This window comes from Phocoena phocoena, chromosome 2, assembly GCF_963924675.1.
Source record: "Phocoena phocoena chromosome 2, mPhoPho1.1, whole genome shotgun sequence".
Taxonomy (NCBI): Eukaryota; Metazoa; Chordata; class Mammalia; order Artiodactyla; family Phocoenidae; genus Phocoena; species Phocoena phocoena.
In genome coordinates this window covers 63,779,631-63,806,970 of record NC_089220.1, presented here as the reverse complement: position 1 = coordinate 63,806,970, position 27,340 = coordinate 63,779,631, and the positions used below count along the sequence as shown (strand labels likewise).

Below are 27,340 nucleotides of genomic sequence, written 5' to 3'. Positions count from 1 at the left end.
CTTATCCGTAACAACTTTGGCTAATGAGTTGAGGCTGACCTGAAATCCTTCTAGGGCCAAGGCAGTGCCATGGATCACTTCAGCTAAAATCATGAAATTCTGTACCACCTTTTCTAATTGGATGACTCCTGTTATAGGGATCACTGCCCATAAGGTGTACATGAATAACAAATCAGTTACCTTTCTGGAGAGCCTTGTGGGAGAGATCTCTGCAGTCATCTGAGGGCCACGTGATCTGTCAGGGGTATTTCTAAACACTTGCAGGTCTCTCATGATTGCCCCAGAGGGTGTTTTTCAGGAGACAAGTTAACTCCTGACTTCCACACAAGAAATAAAGTCCAGAGGTCACATGTGGTGTCCCTGGAAAGAAAATGTTTTTACAATTGTTGGCCTCAAGTGACACCTCCATTATTCAAAGGGCGTAGGTTGACAGTTCCTCCAAGGGGCCTCCTGGCAAGCTGGTATATCTTAGTTAGGGTTCCCAGTTCAGTGTAAATAGTTGAATCTAGTCACTATTTTTGGAGGGATTGCCTGAGGGCCGACAGTCCAAACTGTCCTGTCTGTCCAGTGCCAGCAGGAAGGTGGCATTTGTTCACCCCCTGGAGACTGAGCGACGGCTATGGAAATGGAACACATCCAGAGGTGTTAACCAGTGTTTTGCATGGGAGATGAAGAAGCTGGGGCTATCCTCTGCTTTATTTGATAGACTTCTTGGTAAGGTCAAAGGGAATGGCAATCAAAATCATGGTCAGAGCCATCTGGAGGTGCAGGAGGGGGATGGCAGATTCGGCAGTCAGTTCCATTTAAGGGCCTTGCACCATTGGGAGAGCCACATCAGGGCATTTTCCTTCCTGAGGAAGGATCCAGGGTGACTCTGAAAGACAAAAGATCATTAGAGTTCCTCCCTCCCTGTCCTGGAGTTTAAAGTGTTCTCACCTCAAGCACTGGAGTTGTTCTTTCTCTCCATCACCATAAAATCAGTCTGTCCCATTCCAGTAGCTATAACTTCACCATTTTTCCAATCGTCTCTACTCACCCAGACCACTCATTTGGAAGAGGCAGGTACAAAAGAGATAAGGCATTTTATAAAACTTATAGAAACTCATTAGGCCACTGACCTTGGCCTGCATGAACCACTGGGTGAATCCCAAGGTGGTGTACTCAACCAAGTACCGATTAGCCTTATGATATGGAGCTATATCAGTCCAACAAGAGAAGCCAGGGGACTGAGCCAGTCTGAAAGCCCTAGGCCCCCTCTTGGCTGGGCGGCCAACCTACCAGCCTGGGGTTACCACGAGTGAACAGGAAAGCATCATGCCCAGGAATGGTCAGGGAGGAATCCCAAATGGTAAAATAATAAAAGATCGTCCGAATCACTAACCAGAAAGTGGATGAGAAGAGATGGTCCCTTTCTGAGCACAGCCACATACAGTGACCAAACTGCCTTATGAAGGTATATGCACCAGGAAGAGATGAGGGATGAAGAGTCAAAAATATATTTAAATTGATTTTTCGGGAGGCCATTCCAATACTCAATGATACCAGATACCTGTGAATGGCAGGGAGCATGAAATGGCCCTCGAATACCTTGACTGTCAGCGCACGGTTGAGTAGCTTTTGTGATTACAAAAAAAAAAAAAAGCATACCACTGTCAAGCTACAAATGGGCCATGAAAACATGACACAGAGCAGTTTCAAGGGCCACAACAGTGTGGCTGGAATCAGCTGATTAGGCTGGAACAGCAATATTATAAGCCCAGAAAATGCCAACAGCCGTGAGGCACAACAGACAGCCCCAAGAGGAAGTCAAAGTTCTGATGTATTCAAGTGGCCAAGAGCAACGACGTCGGGGTGAGGGCCCACGCTACGTCACCCCCCTCACCAAAATGCTTTTGGCAGGAGTCACAAGTCTGGCTTGCAGTGGTAGCCTCTGCATCAGAAACGGAGTCCTTCACCTTGCACAGAGCCTACGAGGGTAGCTGTGTTGCCACGTTCAGTAATGGTGGCGATCCGGGTGGTGCAGTCTTGACGTGAACAGTAGCTTCGTACCAGAGAACTGGCCCATATTATGGGCATCTACATAAGTGACACAGACACTTCGATCAGCAGCTGCGATTTATGACATTTTGCAGCCCCAAAGAAGGATGTCTTTAACCTACCGATCAGTAGTTTTCCAAGTGACAGACCAAACTGCTAGACCACTGGCTACAGCCCAGGGGCCAGTAAAAAGATAAGTTGTATCAAGGGGAGTATTGGCCAGGGCTGTGAGAACTGCCGTGAGTTTTAACAGCAAATGGAACAAGCATGCCCATGTTTGGTTCTGCAGAGCTGACACTGGGGCTGAATAGTAGCAGAAGCTCAGCAGATACCGTCAGGTTTAAGCTTAGCCAAACCACCAGTGAAGTAGACCTTAGCACTCAGGGTCATCTCTGTGAACCGAGGTCCCCACTGAACCAGCAGTTTTGCTTCAAGCAGCAGAACAAGAGGTAAAGTATTCCCAGAGGGAGGGCTGCCCCTTTTTCATGTAAAGCTGAGACGCTACCGAGCCCGGTCAGCTGCACGCTGGGATACAGCATTTCCCTCTGACAGCAAGGCTGGTTTGGCCTCCCCATCCTGTTTGAGTCCAGCTGATTCACCCTGAAATGAAACTATCATGCCGGAGAGTCAAAAGGCTTCCATGAGTCAGTTCCAAGAACAGCCCAGTAGCAAGTTCCTAGCTGTTTACAAAAGGAGAGCCACTACCAGGGGGCAAGGGGGCCCAGGAGTCCAAATATCCAAGGAGCACCTCAGATGGAAGATGCTTCTTTTTGCCAGACTCTAAATGGTTAGACCATTAGTCATAGAGACTTGTAGCTCAAGGGGGTCATTTGGGTTGTGCGGATCCAAAGGTACTAGTATTTCTCTACATACATCTCTTCCCGAACATGAGTGTCACCTCTAGCACTGACAGGCATTGATAGCCCAGACATGTAAACATCAATACCCATTACGCATTCCCCAGTGGAAGCTACAGCAGTACACTGAATAGGCCCAAACGGCTGCACCCAACAGGGTCACATAAATTTCCGTTCTCCACTGCAAAAATTGCCCAGACTCCACTAGTTGAATTCTGGTGCCCCTCCTCCCACAGGAATGGGTAGGATAATGACTTGGGTAACGATATCCAACGGAGCCGTGAAAGTTTGACTCTCTCTCCTCTGCGAAGCTCCCCGGCATACTAAGGCAGGATGCACTGAGTCTCACCTTTGGTCATCTTCCTCCTTAATGAAACTGAAGTCAGGATAGAAGAGAAGGGGGCACAGAGGGAGAGAGCAGCTCTGAGCCCATTAGGAAGGTTTTGCATTCAGTTCACCTGAATAAATGTGAAGTGTTTCAGACCACCCAAAGGTCTCTACTGAATAACATGCCCCTCACTGCTGTCACCATTTATTTCTGTTTTGGGGGTTCCTTGGCTTAGCAGCCACAGCTACATTATCTTTAGAGCCGTCCCATTACCCTAAGATTCCTTCTTCCACCTGCCCGGAGGAGCATGCCCAACCACTAAGGCACTGTGTAGGCAGCTTGTTTCAATCATCTTTCTCACCACTCAGCCTCTAATGATTAATTAACAAGTAGAAGAGCGGAGGACCCTGGTTCCCCTAACCCACCCGATACTTGAGCAAGAGCATTTCCTACTGGACACCAGGGTATGTCCCATCTCTGAATCTGCCCCGTGGGGCCATCATCCTTTCTCTTCTAGGAGACCACGTCTCTTCTTTGTTGCATTCTCACCACCAAAACTGTCAAGAACAGTGAAGGGTCTGCAAGCTAACAAGTTAGTTTGGCACAGTTTTGTGGGTACTGGCAGAAGACATGAGATTCCAGGGTCAGACACAAAGGACTTAATTACTTATAGAAGCAAAGTAGGGGTTTCCCTGGTGGCACAGTGGTTAAGAATCCACCTGCCAATGCAGGGGACACAGGTTTGAGCCCTAGCCCGGGAAGATCCCATATGCCATGGAGCGACTAACCCCATGTGCCACAACTACTGAGCCTGCGCTCTACAGCCCATGAGCCACAACTACTGAAGCCCACGTCCCACAACTACTGAAGCCCGCGCACCTAGAGCCTGTGCTCCGCAGCAAGAGAAGCCACCACAATGAGAAGCCTGCACACCGCAACGAAGAGTAGCCCCTGCTTGCCGCAACTAGAGAAAGCCCATGCACAGCAACGAAGACCCAACCAACACAGCCAAAAATAAATTAATTAATTAATTAAAAAAGAAAAAAAAGAAACAGTCAAAGTACTATTTTCTTGTTTTGGTTTCCAAGCTCCAATTCCCACAGGACAATGTAAAGAGGGCCAGGTGACACCTGTACATGCAGAGGGTCACATTACAGGAGAGGAACCCTGAGCACAGGGAACCCAAATCTTTTATAGTGCCCATTGCTTCAGAAGGAGATGACCTTTATATTCCAAGGCTCTAAGCAAACCTGCCCTTTGTTCTGGAGGGAGACGTTATCTCTTCTCTATCTTCTCTATCATACAAACATCCTAGAAAAATATTCCAGAAAAAAGGCAGTCAGTATCTCTGTTCAGAAGACATACTGAAACATAAGCGACCTATAGAGAATTGTCTAATGCCCACTTGTAAACAGATAAAGTTAAATGATCTCCCCATTTGTTATTTACTGACAAATAGACCAGACCCTTGCATCAGTGGGTGAGGATATGCTTCCCTGATTACCTCTCAGTGGACCTGCTCCTATTTCTCTTTCTGACTCTTCTCAAGATTCTCTGTAAGGCTAAACTTATCTTCTATCTATCTCACAGGCCAGTGTTTCGTAACAACCATTAAATACAACAGTGATTTAACGGATTTCAGCAGAGTGAGGATGAATTAAAGATTTCTGAGTAGAGGGCTAGGATAGATAATCTGGATACCCATCTAAACTAGTGATTCTTGACTTTTCCTGTCTTCAGCTCACCAGAGATCCAGACATTAGAATCTACTTGTCAGAGGTTAAGGGGGGGAGGAGGGATGTCAATGGAGGAAAGCCAGATCTAAGCATTAATTGAACAACTCCAGACTTAAATCCTCATATTCATTACTCTGCTTGAGATAGTGTGAATACTGTAATTATGCCATAACCAGACATAACCATATCCAACTACTTTTAAGCACTTCAAAACTAAATACTTACAAATTATTCTCACCCTCCCTAATAGTAATGATATAAATTGATTCTCTAAAACTACCAGACTTTTATATATTACTTAGTACCTCTGGACTAGAAAACACTTCAAAAGTCTAATTCATACAATTTGGGGCCAAAAGTACTTACACATTTTTTTTAAATAGTAAAACATTCTGGGAGGTATGTTTAAAAAATGTCTAATTTTTTAAATTAGCGATACTTTTATGTTGAGACACATGTTAAGATATACTTACTGCTTATCTGTCCACAGCAATCAATCCAGAAGTATAAATATTAGATCAACATTTAACCAACGAGAAAAAAAAAAAATACTGCTACATCAGCTGATTTTTCTCTCTTTGAATTTAATGAGTTTACATCAAAAAATTAGGTAGTCATTTTACATTTAAGGAATAAAAATCTTTTTAAAAAAAAAAAGCAATACAAAGAGTGAGAGGATTTTAACCAAGTTTACATTTCTTTTTGCTATAGTTTTTAACAATTCATCTCATCATATTACAATGTGCAAATGCATTTGCAGCACCCATTACAATCATGACACTAAATTTAAGGAAGTACATTGTTACTAATGGCCCTCAGAGGAAACTGATTTACCTTCTATTAAAAACTCTACTATATATAAGCATTACATAATAATGCTACTTCACCACCATTTGTCACAAGAACCATCACCAAAGTTTTCTGGAAATGAGTCCACACACAAATTAAATATTTAAAAGGTGAAATGTTCCTTATTTTAACTTCAGCAAGATCTTTCTTTTTCATTGTTAAGAAACACTTTAATAGTTTTAAAGTAAAAGCTGTTAAGAGTTGAGTCCAGATAGCTAAAACTGTACTCCTGAGTTCAAACTTACAGATAAGTCTTTTGTAAATAGTTCTCAATAAAATATCCTCCCTCCCCAGCCCCCTGCCCCAAATCTTGAATTTTTTCTTACAAAACTTTGGTCAAGAGTAGAAATATATCCAGGCAGATATGTATGCCATATGATAGCAAGAACCGTAAAGCCCAACTAATGACTTTGGGTTTTAGAAATAGAAGGCAATTAAAATGTACTCAAAGTTACATTAAGAAAAGCTTTCACTGGGTAATATTGAAACAGTCACAAAGGTTAAGAAAATACTGATATCAAAGTACAAATGACTACAATGTTAAAATAGACAAAAACTACTATATAAGAGCCTCTTCTAAAATTAAAAATAAAGAACACAACACATGAGTCAGGATTGTTTTCCTGTTCTTCTCATAAATTTTAGTCTTTATATTCAGAGGGTCGGTTATGTTGACATCTAGTAGAGTTTCTTATGACATCTGATGAAGTCCCGTTCCAACTTCAGACAGTGGCTCTTCCCTAAAGAACCTCTTGATTTTGGTCACATCTTGGTCACTGTACAATTTCAAAGTAGTGCAGTATCGCCATGATGTGCTGAGGCATGAAGACATATCCTGTGTACAGTGCCATCCCCACGATGGAAACCAGCATGGAATCTGAGTTGTAGTTAAGGACACTTCATTTTACTTTTTCTCAGTTTATCCAAAACTAAATCCCCAAATGTTTTCAACAATTGTTCTATGTGGAAGTACCCATTCATTTAATGCTTTCTCATACCTACCAAGTATTTATAAAAAATAAATAACTAGGGCTTCCCTGGTGGCGCAGTGGTTGAGCGTCCGCCTGCCGATGCGGGGGACGCGGGTTCGTGCCCTGGTCCGGGAGGATCCTGCGTGCCGCGGAGCGGCTGGGCCCGTGAGCCATGGCCGCTGGGCCTGCGCGTCTGGATCCTGTGCTCCGCCACGGGAGAGGCCACAGCAGTGAGAGGCCCGCGTACCGCAAAAAAAAAAAAAAATAAATAAATAAATAAATAAATAACTATAATTATAGCCACTAACCTTAACTATGCCTGACACCATTCTGTTTTTTAAGCTCATTTTGTCTTCACCGTCACCTTACATGGTGCGTACTATTATTCTCCCTATTATATTTCAAAACATCAGGCTGCTTAAAATGAAGCAGAGAAAGTGAATCTATTCAATCTAAGAAACAGAAATGTATAGGAATAAAATTGTACAGTATTTAATGACTGCAAAATGTCTACAAGCTTGAACAATAAGTCTTGTCTGATCCAAGAATTTTAGAATTATTTAAACTAGAATGTGGCTAAGATATTGGCTTTAGAGCCAAAGATAAGATCAATCATATACTAGTGACATAAACTGATAATAGCTGCTACTATCAAACATTTATTATTATTATTATCACTAAACTTTGCAACAACATCAAATAAAAGTCACCTTGATAACCTAAACCATAAACATTCTGCACTGTGGTCCGTTCTCCCCATTCTAAAAGGAATGTAAACTGTATAGGGGGCTTCCCTGGTGGCACAGTGGTTAAGAATCCACCTGCCAATGCAGGGGTCATGGGTTCGAGCCCTGGTCTGGGAAGATCCCACATGCCACGGAGCAACTAAGCCCATGCGCCACAACCACTGAGCCTGCACTCTAGAGCCCGTGAGCCACAACTACTGAAGCCTGCATGCTGCAACTACTGAAGCCCGCGCGCCTAGAGCCTGTGCTTCACAACAAGAGAAGCCATAGCAATGAGAAGCCCTTGCACTGCAAAGAAGAGTAGCCCTGTTCCCCAGAACTAAAGAAAGCCCGCGCAGAGCAACAAAAACCCAATGCAGCCAAAAATAAATAAAAATAAATAAATTTATAAAAAATAAATAAACTGTATATATGCAAGTCAACAAGGAGCCCTCCTCTTGGGCCACACGAAATACTGCTAACAAAAATTATGTAAAGGGCTTCCCTGGTGGTGCAGTGGTTAAGAGTCCGCCTGCCGATGCAGGGGACACGGGTTCATGCCCCGCTCCGGGAAGATCCCACATGCCTCGGAGCGGCTGGGCCCGTGAGCCATGGCCGCTGGGCCTGCGCATCCGGAGCCTGTGCTCCACAATGAGAGAGGCCACAACAGTGAGAGGCCCACGTATCACACACACACAAAAAAATTATGTAAAACCTGAGGGCTTTTTGCTTTGCAGAGTCATGCTAAGGGGAATAACTACTTCTGAACTGGGACTGTGTTTTATGCATTCATTCATTCATTCATTCATATTCTCTCTCTCCCCTCCTCCCCCACCTCCTGTCTTACATACCTTCAGCTCTACATACTAGTAGTTCTATAATACCTTACATACCTTTATGAGAATATAGGGTTTAAATAAACAATGTGCTTACTACCAGCTAATATTTGTATAACAGTTTAGTTGACAAACCTCTTTTATGTATTATCTTGCTTGACCTTTACGGTTTTCCTGTGAAATGTTTATTCACTAGTACTCATCAGAGACTGACAAAACAGAGGGGACTTGTCCAGGGTCACACAAGAAGCTGTCTTTAGAGCCACAGCTCAAACCTGACTCAGACCCTAAGTTCATTCCCCTCATCTGGCAAACATGGGTGAAAAGTCTCCCATAATAATTTTTTTTGAAATGAAATTAAAATCATAATGATTTGGGGACTTCCCTGGAGGTCCAGTAGTTACGACTCCACGCTCCCAATGCAGGGGGCACAGGTTCGATCCCTGGTCAGGGAACTAGATCCCACATGCCACAACTAAAGACCTGGCACAGCCAAAAAAATAAATAATTTTTTAAAAAAAAAAAGATTCCCCCATGCTGCACAGCACGGCCTTAAAAAAAAAAAAATCACATTGATTTCATAGTGGGATTTTACAGTCTTCATGGGAGAGGTCAGCCTGCATTCAGTCTTAGCTTTTAAGCTAAGGTTGGTCAAGTGTGGGTCCCGAGGTGGGGAGGGCAAGTGCTTGCTGATTAACAACCATTATTTGGTGATTTACATTTTTCTGGGGGGTAGGAGGAGCAGCTGGGTAATGGGTAAGGGGGTTAGGAGGAAGGGCCTTGGTGACAGGGAGATGGCCACAGTGGACATTCTTAGTCCTTCAGTGTCCCTCACAGTGCCCAGAATAGTGACCGGGACAATTTGGACCCAGGGATATCCTGAAGCGGGATTTATGAAGAAGATGGACAGGACTTTGGAAATGGGTCACTGCATATGGCGGCAGAGGCCAGTGTCACATCTGCGGCGAAACCAGTGACCCTATTGGGGGTACCTGGGTTGGTGCTGCTCTCCCTGTGAAGAACTTCACAAGAGGGAGGGTGTTTGCAGGAAGGAGATGTGCACTGGTAGAGATGCAGATGTCAGATGTGGGTAGTTCTCCCATTACCATTTTTTTTTTTTTTTAGCCGAGTTGGGTCTTTGTTGCTGGGCGCCGGCTTTCTCTAGTTGCAGCGAGTAGGGGCTACTCTTTGTTATGGTGCGTGGGCTTCTTGTTGCGGAGCACGGGCTCTAGGTGTGCGGGCTTCAGTAGTTGTGCCTCGCAGGCTCCAGGGGCAGGCTCAGTAGTTGTGGCTCACGGGCCTAGCTGCTCCGCGGCATGTGGGACCCTCCCGGACCGGGGCTCGAACCCGTGTCCCCTGCATTGGCAGGGAGACTCTCAACCACTGCGCCACCAGGGATGCCCTGTGACCATTTTTAAATTTACTTTTCAGCCTCCCTTAATCCAGTTCTTTCTTAAACAACCACCTTGCATTCACCACTTAATTTCTTTAAAAAAAAAAAAAAAGTACAAACTTGCTGCTTCCATATCATTACTCATCACCCACACAACCATCTGCCTTCTACCTCTCCAGGCTACAGACACTGCTCTCAGGGCACCAACGACCTCCTATCAAATCCAATGGCTCTCTGAATTGACACTATTTTCATCTTTCCTCTTCAAATCTCCTTCAGCTCTGGGCTGAGGTACTTCTCTGGTGCTCTCCTCCCTTCTCTCGCACCATTTTCCTAGTTCACTGGCTCTTTTTCCCTGTCTGCCACTAACGTGTAAGATGAGTAGAGTTAATTTTGTGCTTTTCTCCCAAACATCCACTCCAGCCCTCCTGCTAGTACAGCAGCCATGCTCTTTGGGTGGGCCTAACCCTATCCCAACTCCAGGGATAAGCCCTGAACTGGTCTGAACCAGTTAAGATCTTCTCTTTTTAACAATGCCCACCCCCCAAATCTGATCAACCAGCTCAAAGTTTAGGAGTTCTGCCAGGAATCCAGGAACACAGATTCTCCTTCTAGAATATGCAGTTTGCTGATAGAATCCTGGAATCACTGGAGTCACTTTGCCTCCATAAGGAAATCAAACAGATGAAGGCGGTGGAACAAAAATAATCGCAGAAAAATGGAGCTAGAACACTGATCAAATGACCTGAGGCCCACCCTACCACTGGATTTTCAGATACATAAGCCAATAAATACGCCCTTTACCCATAAACCACCTTTAGATATTCTTTGCCATACTTGCAGTTGAAAGGATTCTAAATGATAAATGGAGTTCCCAATGATTTGTCTTGGGCCTACACACACTTATAACTTAAACAGCCACCTTAATGTTGTTGACCTGACCCCACCTTCTATACTGCAGACAAGTATTTCCTATGAAACTGGACTTTTCCACCTATGACGGGCTTAAATTCACAGAGCCAAAACTGAACTCACTAACTTTCTCCAAAACTACTTCTTCCTATAAGTCCTATTTTTCCAACGATTTGAAAATAGTTGACACACTATCTGATATAACTATAGATTAACTATTTGCCTAGTCACTCAATCTAGAAATTGCTTTGATTCCTTCTCCCCAAATTCAAATTATTTAAGACTTCTCGGTTCTTTCCAACCACAACAAATGACTTTTATCTCATGTTCCCCTATCCTTATCAATGATAAATGATCGAGGTACTTATCATTCCTTACTTAATCACTTACAAGCTCCCACTTTAGGCCTCTGGCTATTTTCCATGTCTCTCTTTACTAGAGTTATCCTTTTAAAATGCATGCTTCCCAATGCCTCTAGGATAGCACTTGGAATTCTAAGCCAAGCATCTGAGGACCTTTCCAATCTAGCTCAAGCACCTGGTCTTAGGTTGGAGTGCAAGAAGTAGACAAGAATTGAGAGGCTGGAACAGGGATTCTTGTATAAGTTATTCTGAAGGGAGTTTTATCAGAAGGGGAGTGAGCAGAACAGAACAGAGCAGGGGGAAAAGCTGAGGAGGTTCAGGAGCTCAGCTCCCACAGGGCGCTCTGGAGCATGAATTGTACCACATGTTGGTGTTGCTTTGAGGCAACAGGCCTGATCTTTTGTATCCCTTAATCTGTCAATCACTGGCTGTAGATAGGCTGAGAAAAAACCACCTGGGCGAGACAGCTGCCTTGGCCAAGGGCAATAGTCTGGAGAAGGGGGAAGCTAGAAGGCAGTAGCAGACAACAATCCCAGCAGCGAGGGAGAAGTACATCAGCTGGCAAAGGGGATCAAGGTGGGGACCAAAAGCATCTACAGTTGACCCTTGAACAACATGGGTTTGAACTGCACAGGTCCACTTATACGTGGATTCTTTTCAATAAATACCTATTACAGCACTACACAATCCACAGTTGGTTGAACCTGCAGATGTGGAGCCACAGATACAGAGGGCCCGACCGTAAAAAGTTATACTCAGATTTTCAACTATGCAGGGGTCAGCACCCCTAACCCCTGCTTGTTCAAGGGTCAACTGTACCATGCTGCTTTTCCATCATACCTCCCAACACTCCAAATCAACCCCCAACAAACACACATCCTACTCATGCCATATTACACGAGTCTCCGAAAACAATGTTCTCTATTTTCATACTGCTCTGCCCTTGATTACGGCTTAATAATATGACTAAGGATAACAGCAGTGGCAGCTTTCATTTTGTCTAGTGTGCGCACGGCACTGTGTTAAGCCCTACAGTAATATCCCGAAATCAGAGTAAGCAATGGAGCCAATTCCAAACCAAGTCAAACTCCTAAAATGTGTTCTTAACCATTACACTATAATACCTTCCTATGTACGAAAAGTCCTATTCCTCCAAGTAAAACCTAAACATTCTTAGAGCTCAGCTAGTCATCTCCTCTCGTATGAGGCTCTCCCTAGCACTCATACTTTTTCTATACTTACCCCAACGTCCTGGCAGAATTAACTATTCCCTAATGCTCATCAAGTTCTTCACTCATATCACACAGAGCTTATCACCTGACATTACCTATTTGTAGATGTATTGATATTTATCTCATCCAGATTATTAACTCCTTGAACACAGGAACAATGTCTAATCATTTTTATATCTCCAACATCTAACGTAACACACATTTAATAAATATTTGATGAATAAAGGAATTGCTTAAGAAACATTATTTGACTCTAGATTCACTGTGGTGCTTTCTACGTATTCCACATATTACTGTGACCAACAAACTCTAAAGCAACTACAGCAAAGAAAACCAAAATCTGTTTCTAAGCAATACTATATTTTCAAGATGCTTTTTGGGTTTTTTAACAGCTTTTATGTAAGACTTACGAATGTATACACAAAGCAAATGAAATGGTATAGTAATAATCTTCAGGTCATTGGCTCAAATTCAAGTAAGAATTACTAAAAACAGCCATTTGAATGATTATATTACGTACTCTTTATGGCACTATAATTCTTCTATTTAGTATGGAGAATATATCAGTCAACATGCATAAATTAGCTTAACAGAGATTGCTCTACTATAAGACAGGAACCTGAAACTTGGGCTCAATTTTGCGAACACTAAATTGTCAAACCTTTAATCTTTTATATGCATATAAAATCAGGACATCTTTCCAAGTGAAACAAGAACTTATCAAAACTTTTTTTTTTTCTTGGCCACTCCAAAGGAATGTAGGATCCTAGTTCCCCCACCGGGGATCCAATCTGTGCCCCCTGAAATGGAAGCACAGACTCTTAACCACTGGACCACCAGGGAAGTCCCCAGAACTTATCAAAACTTGAAAAGATGTTTTGCCTGGTTAAAATATTAGACATTAGAGTTCATGACTTTCTACAGCATTATGCTGTGATGCATACATGTGGAGTAATAACAAATAAATGGCAATTATATATGCTAAATTCAGGATAGTGGTTACTTAGTGGGGTGAAATGGGAAGAGGAAGAAAGGAGATCAGGTGAGAAGGGGCACAAAGGGTCTTCAAATGCATGTTTTTCTTCAGTAGTTGGTATGGGCACATTTTCATTATATTATTCTTTATGGGTTTTTTATTGTATGCCTGAATAGTTAATAAGTCTTACTTATTTTTTTAATAAGTAAGAACTGTAAAGGAAAATGGAACTGCATATAGTAGTAGACTAAAAACTGTTTTATTTGAAGGATCTTTTTCCCTGGCAAAGTTTGGGTTAGGCATCACTTGAACCTAATTTGCTACTAGGAAATAAACAGAAAATCTTAGCTCTCAGAAACAGAATAAACAACTCTCAATTCTGACCAAGAAAACGGAAAATTACCAAAAGTCACTTGCACCTAGATGCAAATGTCAATTATTAGCTACTCAAAATAATAACAATAATAACATTAAACCTAACCTTTTACCCAAAGCCACTTATTAAATTTAACTTTTAATTCTATTTCCCTCAAAAAAAAGTCTCTGTATTCTAATCCCACTTCTCCTAAGTATTTCCAGAATCACAATAATTAAATAAGCCTCTAAAAGTAAGTTTTCTATATAATTAAATTTCAAAATTATTCCCCCAAATTATCCTAAAGCTCTCAACCATAAGAGAATATTTTTTACAGAAGTATAGTTGATCTACAATGTTTCAGGTGTACAGCAAAGTGATTCAGATATATATATATTCTTTTGTAGATGCTTTTCCATTATAGGTTATTACAAGATATTGATTATAGTTCCCTGTGCTACACAACAGGTCCTTGTTGTTGATCTGTTAATCCCAAACTCCCAATTAATCCCTCCCCCCCCAAATAAGAGACTATTTAAAACTGACTTAACTATACAGTGAAACTCATATTAAATGAACAAGTAAACAATGGGACCATGAGGAATTTCTACTAGCCTTAATAATCACCTTGCAAAACATGCAAAACAGTGCCTTTTAATAAGTAACCTTCTACAAATGCAATTTAAGCAATTTTAGCCATGTAGCTGAAATAGCTCCAATACACTGAGTTGAATACTCCCTGAGATTATGCTTGGCACCATTCCAAAGGGCAGTTTTATTGTGACATTTGCAAGGTTGGGGAACTTGTGACCTTCGTCTTCTTAGAAATGTTCTCACAAACAGACCTAAACATACACCATTTAGAATATAACAGCTATTATTTGCTATCTGGGTACTTGAGTGGATTTCTCAATCCACTGCGTTCTTTAACACACCTCTCAAAGTTTAAAGTATCCTTGACACACTGTGAAGTACAAGAAATGGATACTGGAATCACCATGGCACTGGAAGAGAACCTAGGTTTGAGCTGCAATTCTGCCAATCCCTGGTTGTGTCAAAAACTCTGATCACTAGTCTCCTTATCTGTGGTTTGGGGACACACAACACCTACCTTTCAGGGTTGATATAAAAATTTGGAATCAAATCTATTCTGCAACAAAAGGTAATATAATCTTTATTGAAATTATTGCTTGAGGGCTTGGGCACTTAACATTATGACTCAGACCTCTGTTTGGAAATTGCCCAAGGTCACCCTGCTATTAACTTGTTATTTATAGTATAATCCTAAGGCATCACAACCTCTCTGGACCTGAGTTTCTTCTACATAAAATGAAATCCCTTCCTGGATTAATGTTAGGATCCCACTTGCTTGGAGATTTAAGCACCAGTTCTCAATCATCCTTAATGTAATCTTCTCTTTGAGACACTGAGGCGCGCACACACGCAAACACAGAAAATGTAAATATTCAGTGTTATATAATACACACATATTGGAAGGTAATACACAAAGTGATAGAGTAATCTTTCCATTTACCAAGCCCTTACTGCTGTTTGTATAAGTATCAGCAGCTGTACCAAGATTAATCACGTTTATGTTTTAGAGGGGGAACCATGATTCAAGAAATATAGAATAAAGCTAGTGAAATCCAGACTATAACAAACCAAAAACCTCAAAAATTAAAAAATATGTCTTTTCTGTTTTGTGTGTATGTAACTGTCTCTACCACTGAATTTTAAGTGCTTGAGAGTGAACGCCTCGGCTGCTCTTTGCTTCCGGTCGTAGTGCATTGTTAGACAAAGCAGGCACTTCATCAACCATTCAAGAACTGAGCAGATAATGTGCCAGGATTGTGCAGGCACCGCTGAAAATTGTTTGTTCAAGGACTGAGTGAACAATCAGAGGTTATTTATAACCTGGACATAACATAAATATTTTATGGGTCCAATGGATTAAAAAGCAAATAGATGTGAAACCATATATCTGTGTGCTGTTTGCTGTTTTCTTTAACAGGGATCCCCAGCTAATCATGAGCTGATAAGTTCCCAGTTAGGCAGGAAAAAAATGAAATAAAGATTTTTTTGCCCATACAAGGGATTGGCCATCCCCAGTCCTTTTCCCAGCAACTTTAAAAAAAAAGGAAATGCTTTAAAGTTAAATACAGTACATCAGAAGTAAGACCACGGTAACTAACATCTCCTGCCCTAACCAGTAACCCCGTACTATCACCGCCTACCTTAGCAACCTATTCGCAAGACTTTGCAGAAACCAAAAGTAGCTCCTCATTGGGAAAAGGGCAGGGGCCTTTGTTCCAGTGGGTATGATTTATTCCTCTTCACTAGTCTAATTTCAATGTTTTCAGTCTCTGATGTCCCTTGTCACATTAAAAAACAAAGCTAAAATGTCATCTAAAACAATCCAATCTTCTATTAGTCAAATTCCTTTTGTAAAACTAACTCTAAAAAGCTACTTTTATCCTCAGAAATATTCAAAAGTTTTGATAAATTTAATTTTTTTAAGAAACCATCTTAATGAAAAAAGAAAACAAAGTATCTGACAAAGTATTACCATAGGCTGTTTGGTGAAAAGCCATCAAAGCTCTAAGGGAAAGCAGGGGTCAGCTGCTGAAAGATGCTCCAAAAAGGACTCTTTCTTATTACTGCAGGTTTTGTCCCTTGACCTCGAAAAACTAGAGACCATCACCAATAATAAGGGACTTCCTTACTTCCTGGTGGTACTTCCCTGGTGGTCCAGTGGTTAGGACTCCGTGCTTTCACTGCCGAGGGCACGGGTTCAGTCCCTGGTTGGGGAACTAAGATCCCGCAAGCGGCGTGGCACGGCCAAAAATTAAAAAAAAAAAAAAAGAAAGAAAGCTTATTTTTACCAAATATATCACTTTTGATGCTTTCCAAGTTGCCATAAATGAAAGCAAGTAGAAGATAATAATATGGTTATAGTCCTGTGTAAGTCAGCCAATTTCATATTCTTGCGCCATAGTAAAGGATATCACATCAGTATCAGAGGTTACTGTTGGCAAGCAAAACCCATTCTCTGAGCTTTCTGTAGTGTTGGTCATACTTAAGTATGGAAATTGATTTTAGAACAACTTGATGATGAACTCTTTAAAAACTAAACAAACAAAAAAGCCTGCTGCTGAAACCAGCAATGATCATGTTCAACTCTGAGCTGAAATCCTAGAAATGGTTTGTAGCTCTGAACCCAGAGACACCAAGGCTATGTATCGCTATATGTCTTTATAATTAGAGCTTCTATTAATCACATGAAGATCTGAAGTCCCAGGGTCAAGGGGGAAAAATTACCTGTCTGCTCTAAAATATAATCTGTTCTGATATAACACATTTCTGGAACATCAATTAACCCATATGTGACTAGGATATCACAGGAGCTGCATGGTTTCATATGGGATTTTTTGTAAATTAGGGGAGCCAGATTAGTGACGAAAGAATTATAATCTTCAGCAAGAAACATCCCTCAGCTCAGCAGCTGCAGTCCTTTTAGCTCTATTTTAAGAAAATTAAAAATTAGCATCTGTACCTGGGCTCCCTCTCCAGAAAGGTACACCTCCAGGCTAGCACAGCTCCCAACTAATGGAAGGATTGCACTGCCTCCTGCATCTCCTCGACGGCAGCCCACACCATCTCCATCACTTCAGCAGTTCCAGTCAACTCTGTCCATGCATTTTTAATGCCCCTGGGGCAGCGCCCAGCCTGTCTGCCCAGGTTATCCAAGTTGTCCCCCAAGATGCCAATCATTGTTTTCATTAGCACCTGCTTACGAAGTTGCATAGATTTTGAGGGGCTAATGATATTTTCCCATAAACTCTTTTATTTGAGAATTTTTCAGGAACGCATACAACATATGATGGCCAAAATTCTTGTATTAGTAGTAATTCTACTTTTCATAACTATTGATCATAAATACAATACTGTCTATCATTCCATAACTACTATTTTTTTTATTATTATTGTTTCTGGCTGCATTGGGTCTTTGTTGCTGTGCGCAGGCTTTTCTCTGGTTGCAGCGAACAGGGGCTACTTTTCGTTGCGGTGAGTGTGCTTCTCATTCTGCTGGCTTCTCTTGTTGTGGAGCACGGGCTCTAGGAGTATGGGCTTCAGTAGTTGTGGCACCTGGGCTCAGTAGTTGTGGCTTGCGGGCTCTACAGCGCAGGCTCAGCAGTTGTGGCGCACAGGCTTAGTTGCTCTGCAGCATGTGGGATCTTCCCGAAACAGGGATTGAACCTGCGTCCCCTGCACTGGCAGGTGGACTCTCAACCACTGCACCACGAGAGAAGCCCCCATAACTACTGTTTTTTAAGCATTCCAATTCATGAAAAGTATATATCCTCTCTTAAGTAGATCTTTTAGAACACAGAGTTTTAATTATTAAAATTGAGCACTGGGGTTTTTTTTAATCTAAAGAATTTACCTTCAACTTCCCTGTGGCGCAGTAGTTAAGAATCCGCCTGCCAATGCAGGGGACACGGGTTCAAGCCCTGGTCCGGGTAGATCCCACATGCCCCAGAGCAACTAAGCTCCTGCGCCACAACTACTGAGCCTGTGCTCTAGAGCCCATGAGCCACAACTACTGAGTCCACGCACCACAACTACTGAAGCCCAGGCGCCTAGAGCCCGTGCTCCGCAATGAGAGGCCACCGCGATGAGAAGCCTGTACACAACGAAGTGTAACCCCGCATTCTACAAATAGAGAAAGCCCATGCACATCAACGATGACCCAACCCCAACGTAGCCAAAAAAAAAGAATTTATCTTATCCTTGTTCCTAAGCACCACAAATGTTACAACAATCAAACCCTGAACTGGGGTGTGGGGTGGAGGAGGTCACAAGGTCTTTAAGAATATGAAGCAGTGGAGACAGGATCCACATTCAGCTCTACTGAAAAATCACTGGTATCACATGCAGAAACACTGTAGATCATCTGTATGTGCTTTGTCCCCACTGCCATCAACCTCCCATGACTTTCCCTGACATCCTAGTACAGATCACCTAGTTCTTGTGTAGCATAGTTTTTCTCTTCCACCTTTCCTGAAAGAAAAGAACTTTTTCCTACTAAAGAAAAAGTTATAATATCCTAAGGAGTACAGACAAGGGATAGTCTGACATTCTCACACAGCCAGCCAAATATCCAGGCAGTGTCAAACAGGCTAGAGCAGCTGTTTTCAAACTAAAGCACAGGAGCCCTGGAGGAACAAGACTTTTCAGAGGATTAGAATCCGTTAAGGGGAATCAGTTTACAAATCTTAAGCTTCCAGTGTACTCTCTCCTCAAGCTGATCTGAGAACTGTGATCTGCTAGTTCTCCTTCCCATCCCCCCACCCTTACAACTTCACTTCTCTCACTTTACTTCCAGAATCTTACAATTACGCATTTCCCCAGGGTATAAAAGAAACTCTGGGACAGCAAACAAAGGAATAGTAACTAACTTACATTGTACTTTATTTCCTTCAGGTAACAGACTCCTGGCACAGCTCCAAACCTCACCTATCTATCTAATCATGCGAATTTGGAAATGAGACACCTTTGCAATCTGGGCCCAGCAAAATGCCTCCAGCAAGGAGGATGGTGAGAGGGGCCGTTCTGCCATCACTGAGGTAGTGACCAGAGAATCCACTGTCAACATTCACGAGAGCACCCATGGAGTGGGTTTCAAGAGGCATGCCCCTCAGGCACTGAAAGAGATCCAGAAATCTGCCATGAAGGAGACAGGAACTCCAGATGTGCACAGTGACAACAGTTTCAACAAAGCTGTCTCGGCCAAAGGGTTATGGAATGTCCCCTACTGTATCCACGTGTGGTTGTGCGGTTGTCCAGAAAGCATGAAGCTGAAGATTCACCAAACAAGCTCTATACGTTGGTTACCTAAGTACCTGTCACCACTTTGAAAAACCTATAGTCAATGTGGATGAGAACTAACCACTGACTGTCAAATAAAGTTATAAAACAGCAACAACAAAAAAGTGAGACAGGACTGAAGGTGTTTACATAACAATTATTTGAACAGAAAAATGACACTGAGCTTTTTCTGACAGAAATTAAGACTGATTTTGCCTATTTGGCTTCACAGTGAGGACCAGCTTTGCCAATCAGGTCATGTGATGAATGTGTTCTACGAATTGTATAAGAAAAAAATTATAGTTTTAAGGTTTTAGCAAAAACACAATAATTTTTAAAAAGCAAAAAATTAAATCTTTTGTAATTATCTAAATTCACTATGAAAGATTTCAGATGTCAAATGAGTGAGAGGATACACAGTATGTGCTTTTTGTTCTTTTAGGGAATGCACAAATGAAAAGTCTGAATACCACTGCGCTGGAGGGTTGGAAGTATTAATTTATCAGTTACAGAGACCTCCCTGGCGGTCCAGTGGTTACGACTCCACGCTTCCACTGCACAGGGCTCTGGTTTGATCCCTGGTCGGGGAACTAAGTAAGATTCCGCACGCTGCACAACTCAGCTACAAAAAAAAATTTTTTAATTAAAAATAAAATAATTTATCAGTTACAATTATTCCTAGCTCAGCTTTCCTCATTTAGCCCTCCCTGGTAATGGAAAACTGCATTCATTTCTACAAAAGGAAGATCAAATGAAACGGCATAGGGCGTCCCTGTTGGCGCAGTGGTTAAGAATCTGCCTGCCAATGCAGGGGACACGGGTTCAAGCCCTGCTCCGGGAAGATCCCACATGCCGCGGAGCAACTAAGCCCAAGCGCCACAACTACTGAGCCTGCCCTCTAGAGCCCGCGAGCCACAACTACTGAGCCCGAGTGCCACAACTACTGAAGCCCACACACCTACAGCCCATGCTCCGCAATAAGAGAAGCCACCACAATGAGAAGCCTGCACACCGCAATGAAGAGTAGCCCCTGCTCGCCCCCCACCCCCGCCGTCTATGCGCAAAGACACAATGCAGCCAAAAATAAATAAATAAATAAACTTATAAAAGATAAATAAATAAAATAAACTGTCAAACATGTTAATTACTCTAGTATATTGACAGGTGAAGAAAAATCCTTCTCAATTCTAGCTTTAAGCATTTGAGGATACAGCGAAAATCTGAGAAAATAACTTAGTCGCTACTGAAAAGAACATACAGCTTAAAATGTAGCGCTGGGGAGGGGGAGGGGCAACATAGGGGTAGGGGAGTGGGAGATACAAACTATTGGGTGTAAGACAGGCTCAAGGATGTATTGTACAATGCAGGGAATATAGCCAATATTTTGTAACAACTGTAAATGGAAAGTAATCTTTAAAGTTGTATAAATTTTTTTTAATGTTTAATTTTAAAAAAAGGAATGCTTTTTTTCATTATCATTCAAAGCCTATCTCAATCCAAAATATCTACCTTTGCTTCTACCCTTGCCTCCTCCAGCCACCCTTAATTTATTCCAAATCCTGCAACCAAAGTAAACCTTTTCAAACTTAAAAAGCCAGATTGGATCACTCCTCTATCAAACCTTCCAAGAGTACCTTTTTTTTTTATTATTAATTTGTTTATTTATTTATGGCTGCATTGGGTCTTCGTTGCTGCATGCAGGCTTCCTCTAGTTGCAGCGAGCGGGGGCTACTCTTCATGGCGTTGTTCGGGCTCAGTAGTTGTGGCTTGTGGGTTCTAGATCGCAGGCTCAGTAGTTGTGGCACACAGGCTTAGTTGCTCCACGGCATGTGGGATCTTCCCAGACCAAGGCTCGAACCCGTGTCCCCTGCATTGGCAGGCAGGTTCCCAACCACTGCGCCACCAGGGAAGCCCAAGAGTACCCTTTTTTACCAAAATTAAAGTCCTTACCAGGACCTCCAAAGAGTCTGACCTCATCGCCTAGGACTCTCCCGCACACTCACTCTTCACTAGCCATACCTGCCTCATCCGTGGCCTTCATCCATGCCAGGCAGGCTCTGGACTCAGGGACTTTGCAATGGCTAGTCCCTCTGCCAGCTCTGCTCTTCCCTCAGATTTCTACCCTGCTAACTCCCTCACCTCCTTTATCTTTCTACTCAAATATGCTTTTGCAATGAAGCCTCTCCTGATATCCTCTTTAAAAACAGTAACTCCATCCCATCCACACATTTCTTATCCCCCTGACCTACATTTCTGCTTTCCATAATGCTTACCACCTAACATACTATATATTTCACTTTTTTTTTTTTTTGGTAACACCTCACTGCCTGCAGGATCTTAGTTCCCTGACCAGGGATCAGACCCATGCCCCCTGCAGTGGAAGCACAGAGTCCTAACCCCTGGACTGCCAGGGAATTCCCACTATATATTTCACTCATTATCAAAGTTTCCCAAGGACAGGGATCTCTGTCTCATGTGCTCACTGATACATCACAAGCATCTAGGCCAGCATCTGGCACAAGGTACGCACAGAAGTGTCTGTTCAATTAAAAAACAGTCTCAACTTGCTTTTTCAACTTTACTTCCCACCCACTCTGCCTTAAAGAATCCCTGCTCCAGCCAAGTCAGCCTGGTATACTCACCATCCCAACACATCTCTGCACCCCAGGCCACACCTTCTCCCCACCTAGGAGAAAATAAAGCAAAGAACTCAAATACCTCCCTGAAAGTTCTCTGAGTCCACCATGCTCTTCCTGCCCTGCATCCCAAAGCACTCACTGCCCAGCTCTTTCAGCGGAATAACAAGGGGTGGGGCAGGGATCTACCTGAGAACATGTGCCGATTCTAATTTTTCCTGAACTTGGATCTAATTTCCTTGAAGAAATGAAGTCCATCTTCTTGGAAACTTAGAACAGAACTCAGGATGTTTAAAATTTTTTTAATTAAAATAAATTTTAAAACCCTGTTCCTAGGATTTTTTTTTCCCATTCAAAATGAAAAGAGCTTTGAGTCTCATGGGGAAAGGAAAAATGTATATTCCTGTGGTTTATTTTCCTACTTTATTAAATACGGTTAGTCCCCTTCAGTTCTACCATCTCCCACCTCCTCTCCCTTCTCCAGTGAGTAATTCTTCTTGTCTGTTCACTCAGTGCCAGCCCCTGGATGCCAGCTGTTGTACTATACTACTGTACTTTTCAAGGTACTGTATTGTAAGATTAAAAATGTTGTCTTTATTTTTTGTATTTGTTTTCTATTAACAGTACAGTACTATGTAGCCAATTGTGTTAGTTGGGTACCTAGGCTAACTTTGTTGGACTTAACGAACAAATTGGACTTAACCGAAGGCGCTCTCGGAACTCGTCTGTATGTAGGGGACTTATTGTATTTAAATGTCAGTGAGAAAACTGTTACTGGATTTGAGTGACTCTACTCTAAAGGTATGAGCACCTCCCTTCATCTCAGAACTCTCACTCCATGCCTAGGAGGCCCTACGGGAACAGATATGACCTCCTTTCCTACTACTCACCCCCACTAACTCTACCGCAGACACACCAGCCACTCAGCTATCCCAGAAACAAGCCAGATACACTGGTGCTTCAGGGCATTCCTAGTTACTGTTCCTTCTGCCTGGAATGCTCGATCCTCTGGAATTTTTCCCCTGCTTAAATCTTTCTAAATGTCCCCTCCCTGACCACTCTAACTAAAAATCAAAGAACATGGACTCTTTCTTAGTTCCTATCCTCCTCTCCATTTTATTTTTCCCCATAACAGCTATAACAGTCTAATAATCTAATTTTTTACTTATTTATCTAGTGGGATTAGAATAAATATTTTTATCTGTTTTATTCACAGGTAAATCCCTACTATCTAGAATAGTATCTGGCAATTGGAAAGTATACAATACTTGTGGAATACAGAACTCAGCGAATGTACATGTTTTATAAATGAGTAGACAGAGCAATGCAAATTTTGTTAACATCTCCAAAATAAATCAAAGAAGTTCTTTCAATCTATAGCCTTTTCTACTTCTTTAAGTTTGAATTCTCTAGAAGAACTGAATGTCGTTCATCAGGAACAGTCAAGTTCCAAAGCTACTCTAAAAGTGGCTTAAAATCAGTACTTCTGCAATTTCTTTGAAATGACAAATCAACATATAAACAAATGTTTGTCATAAAAAAAAAATGTTTGTCAAGCATTATTTGTGTGCCCAGCACTGTGGTTGAAAAAAAAAAAACTCTTTCCTTGAAGAGACATGGACTGTCTTTCGGGGGAATCTAATTCTAAACATAAACCCAAAAAACTGCCTGCATTTTGCTTAAAATAAATACAAATATAAAATGTCATGGAAACATAAGAAGCCATTACAGAATAAACCTTTGTTTTCTTAATTAAAAGAACAACGCTAAAATAACTTTTACTTATGCTTCCAATTATTTTAACAAAGATTTTAAATTTTCTAGCTCCCCTCAACAGCATGATTACAATGTTACCCAGTAAGGCACTACAGGGAGTGTCTCACTGGTTACAAAACATGTCTTGGTTACAAAACCTGGTCTCTTCCTTTCCCACTGATGGCTGCCAATAGGGAAAGGGGACTTTCGAAACATGTTAAAACTTTCCCTCCAGAGGTAGATGTCAACAGGTCCCAGCAGGTCTCTTTCAGGTTGGTTGCAAATCTCACTAGTGTGTGTGGTTTTTTTTTAATGAAATCATGCGGTCCCATAAACCAATGAGAAGTCAAATGCTTCAAAGGCAAAAACCCACAGAGGTACTACATATCATTTCATAATTTATTCATCATTTATTTCTCCATCCCCCCCAAGAAAAACACGGAGGTATTTATGACACTATTACTATTGCAATATAATACAGAAAAACCTTAACACCACTGACACCATAGCATTTATCTATGTGCCAACAAAAACCTTTAAGAGTAAAATTAGAGTGTGGACTCTGGGGCACTACATTCAACTTCTGATTTAAAGAGTTTCAGTTTAGCACAACATTGTTTATGTTTAAATTCACTTTTTAATAACTTTAACTGAGTCAAGAGGTGGTATATATTTTAGTATACATTTTACAAGGATGACCTCATGAGCTCCAATCTATAGAACTTAGAGTGAAACTAAACTGCATCTACAAGTAAATGGTGCAGGAAATTAGGGCATACTTTACATTCAGACTTTAAATCCAAACTCTGCATTCTGCTTCTTAAACTCCAGGTTTGGAAAGAAATGCCAACAATAATAAAACTAAATTTCCTTGTAAAGCAGCTAAGATGCCTCAAAGTGTTGAGACAAAAGACTCAGCTTTGAGTACAATCCTATGCTATTTGTTCAATCCTATTTGTTCAAGACAAATAAACACACTTATTAAGGCTTGGAATGAAATTACCTCAGTCACTCTACCACGTATTTGCAAAGTTGTTCTGAAGCTACTCCAAACTAAACCACACTGAAGACGAGAGGCCCTGTATGAAGCAAGCATGCTGTATAAAATATGTTTCATATTGGCCCTCAAGTTTTTTAAAAAAGTTATCTCTCATTAGTATTTATTCTGCAAGAATAATATCAAGGGATGTCAACATAGACAAATGAAGACAGACTTCAGGAAGCCTCTCTTCACAACCTTGAGTTATTGAGCTTATGAAAGTTAGATGAGTTAAGATACAGGCAAAGCGCTTAGCACAGTTGTTTGGCTGGTAGTAAATGCTCTATAGTCGTTAACGAGTAAGTTATTAGCCATCTACGAAAACACAGCTTCAAACACTATCTACAACTAACCACATATTCCTTTTCGGGCTCGACTGTTACGGACTGTGCAAACATCAAATTAATGAGTAGAACAGACTTTTTAAACCATCTTGAAGACCAAAAAGGGATGATTAACGAACTGCTTTCAAAAACTGTATTGGGATGCCATGAGCACACATTCACAACCTGACTTAAAAGCCGATAAACTGGTTAGCATTCTTATTAGGACCAAAGCCAGCTAAATCAGGGACAGCTAAAGGTCAAAAGCGTCCAAGCCGGGAGCGATTTGCTCCACTTACACGGTCCCTGCCTCCCACGGGAACAGGAGATTGAATCAAAGGCTGGCACGGCCGAAGTGCAGGCGAGGGCACAGCAGGTAGACATCGCCCTAGGGGATCTCCTCCAGCAATAAAGGCGCTTCTACCTCGCTCCAGTGACTCACCGGCGACCTCAGATCTCAAAAGAGTTCTCGTCCCCCACCCCCCAACCGCGGGAGCGCCACCCTCGGCCCCGAGACCTCGGTCCCGCATGCCCGCCGCGAAGAGGCGAGTCTGCGCGCGCAGTTCCCGCGGGGCCGCCTCTCCGCCCTCCCGCCGCCCCGCGCCCGCCAGGCCCTGGGCCCGGGAGGATGCCGCCCGGGCCCCCGCGCCCCGACCCGGCCCCGCGCCCGCGGCCCGGGCAGGATACTGAACACAGTCCGCTCCCAGGGCTCCAGCATGTAGAGCGCCGTGACCAGCAGGTACTGGTAGTAGAACCAGGACATCTGTTTCCAGGCCCGCGCCAGCGCCATCCCTGCCACGCGCCTCCCGCGTTGCAGCCAAACGTCAGTCTGTCCGGCCGGCCTCCCGTTCGCGTCCTAGAGCCCCTGGCCGCCAGGCCCGCCTGCCCCGCGCCCATTGGCCGGCCCGGCCCGGAGCGTCACCCGTGAGCACGCCCAGCCCCGCGCGCTCCCGGGCAGCCGGCCGCGAGCCCCGCCCGGCCGGCGTTTATTGGCCAGGCCTCGGCCTCGCGCCGCGCCCGCTCCCTTCCCGCTGTTCCCCCTCACGGGGCTGCGCCCACGCGAGCCCGAGAACTGTCCCCGCGAGAGTGCCCCGCCCGGCCCCGCCTCGCCCGGCAGTTGGTTGGGGGGCGGTAGTGCCCGCTGGGGTCCTGCCGCGGGGGTCGCCCGTGGCTCCCTTACGCGGTGGGTCCCCCGAGTCGGGCCCAGAAACGCCAGTCGAAGAAATATTTGTGGAATACCAGTGACGCCTTAGGCGTCCTCCTGGGCTGGGGGATTACAGGGTGAATAGGAGCATATTAGGATCCTTACCTCTTGCAGTTTACGATCTAGGGGAGGAGACAGGCATTCACAAATGCCAGAAAAGCTGTGATCGGTGCAGAGGGGGAGAGTAAGGTGCTCGGAGAGGGTGGGGAGGCGAGCATCGCCCAGTCAAGCAGCTCAGGAAAGGCATCTGTGAAGAAGTGATGCACACACTGCCCTCTTCCTCCTTCCCCACCCACACGCGGGCTCACACACACAAAAGCACACCCACATAAACCAACATACCCCGTGCACTCCTTAACCTAAAGACAAGAGAGAGATTACCATAAATATGTCCATCTGCCCACCTCTCTTAGTGGCCGAAAGGTGCCGTGTAGGTCAAGACCGGGAGAAGGACGCGGATCTGGTCGGTTCTGCAGATGACAGACTGCTTGAGATCCGTCTGTGGGACAGATACCTCCTGGAGATGCACTCTTAAAAGTCCAGATTTTCCCACTGGCAAATGGGCCAGCAACATTGCACTCACCTTCAGGAATGAAGATGCACGATTAGCGTGTGAAATGACACAATTAATGGCCTGCTATTTAAATGTTAAACGGTTTCTAGGTTAAGTAGCCTAGACCATATCCTGAAGGACCTTGTGTGAGGAGCTAAGGAATTTTTAACTTACTGTCCAAAAGTTAAAAGAGCCAATGGCTTGGACTTCTCTGGTGGCACAGTGGTTAAGAATCTGCCTACCAATGCAGGGGACACAGGTTCGAGCCATGGTCCAGGAAGAGCCCACATGCCGCAGAGCAACTAAGCCCGTGCGCCACAACTACTGAGCCTGCGCTCTAGAGCCCGTGCCCTGCAACAAGAGAAGGCACCGCAGTGAGAAGACCACACACCA

At 43.1% G+C, this 27,340-nt stretch overlaps 1 protein-coding gene across 1 annotated transcript; it reads right to left on the bottom strand.

The window, feature by feature from the left end:
- Positions 1 to 6,580: 6,580 nt before the first annotated feature.
- SPTSSA (serine palmitoyltransferase small subunit A) lies at positions 6,581 to 25,983 on the bottom strand. The gene is made up of 2 exons (XM_065872450.1): positions 25,878 to 25,983; positions 6,581 to 6,684 (listed from the first exon to the last, which is right to left on the bottom strand). The coding sequence occupies exons 1-2, from the start codon at positions 25,978 to 25,980 to the stop codon at positions 6,581 to 6,583; spliced, it is 207 nt and encodes a 68-aa protein (XP_065728522.1). The 5' UTR covers positions 25,981 to 25,983.
- Between the last annotated feature and the right edge of the window lie 1,357 nt (positions 25,984 to 27,340).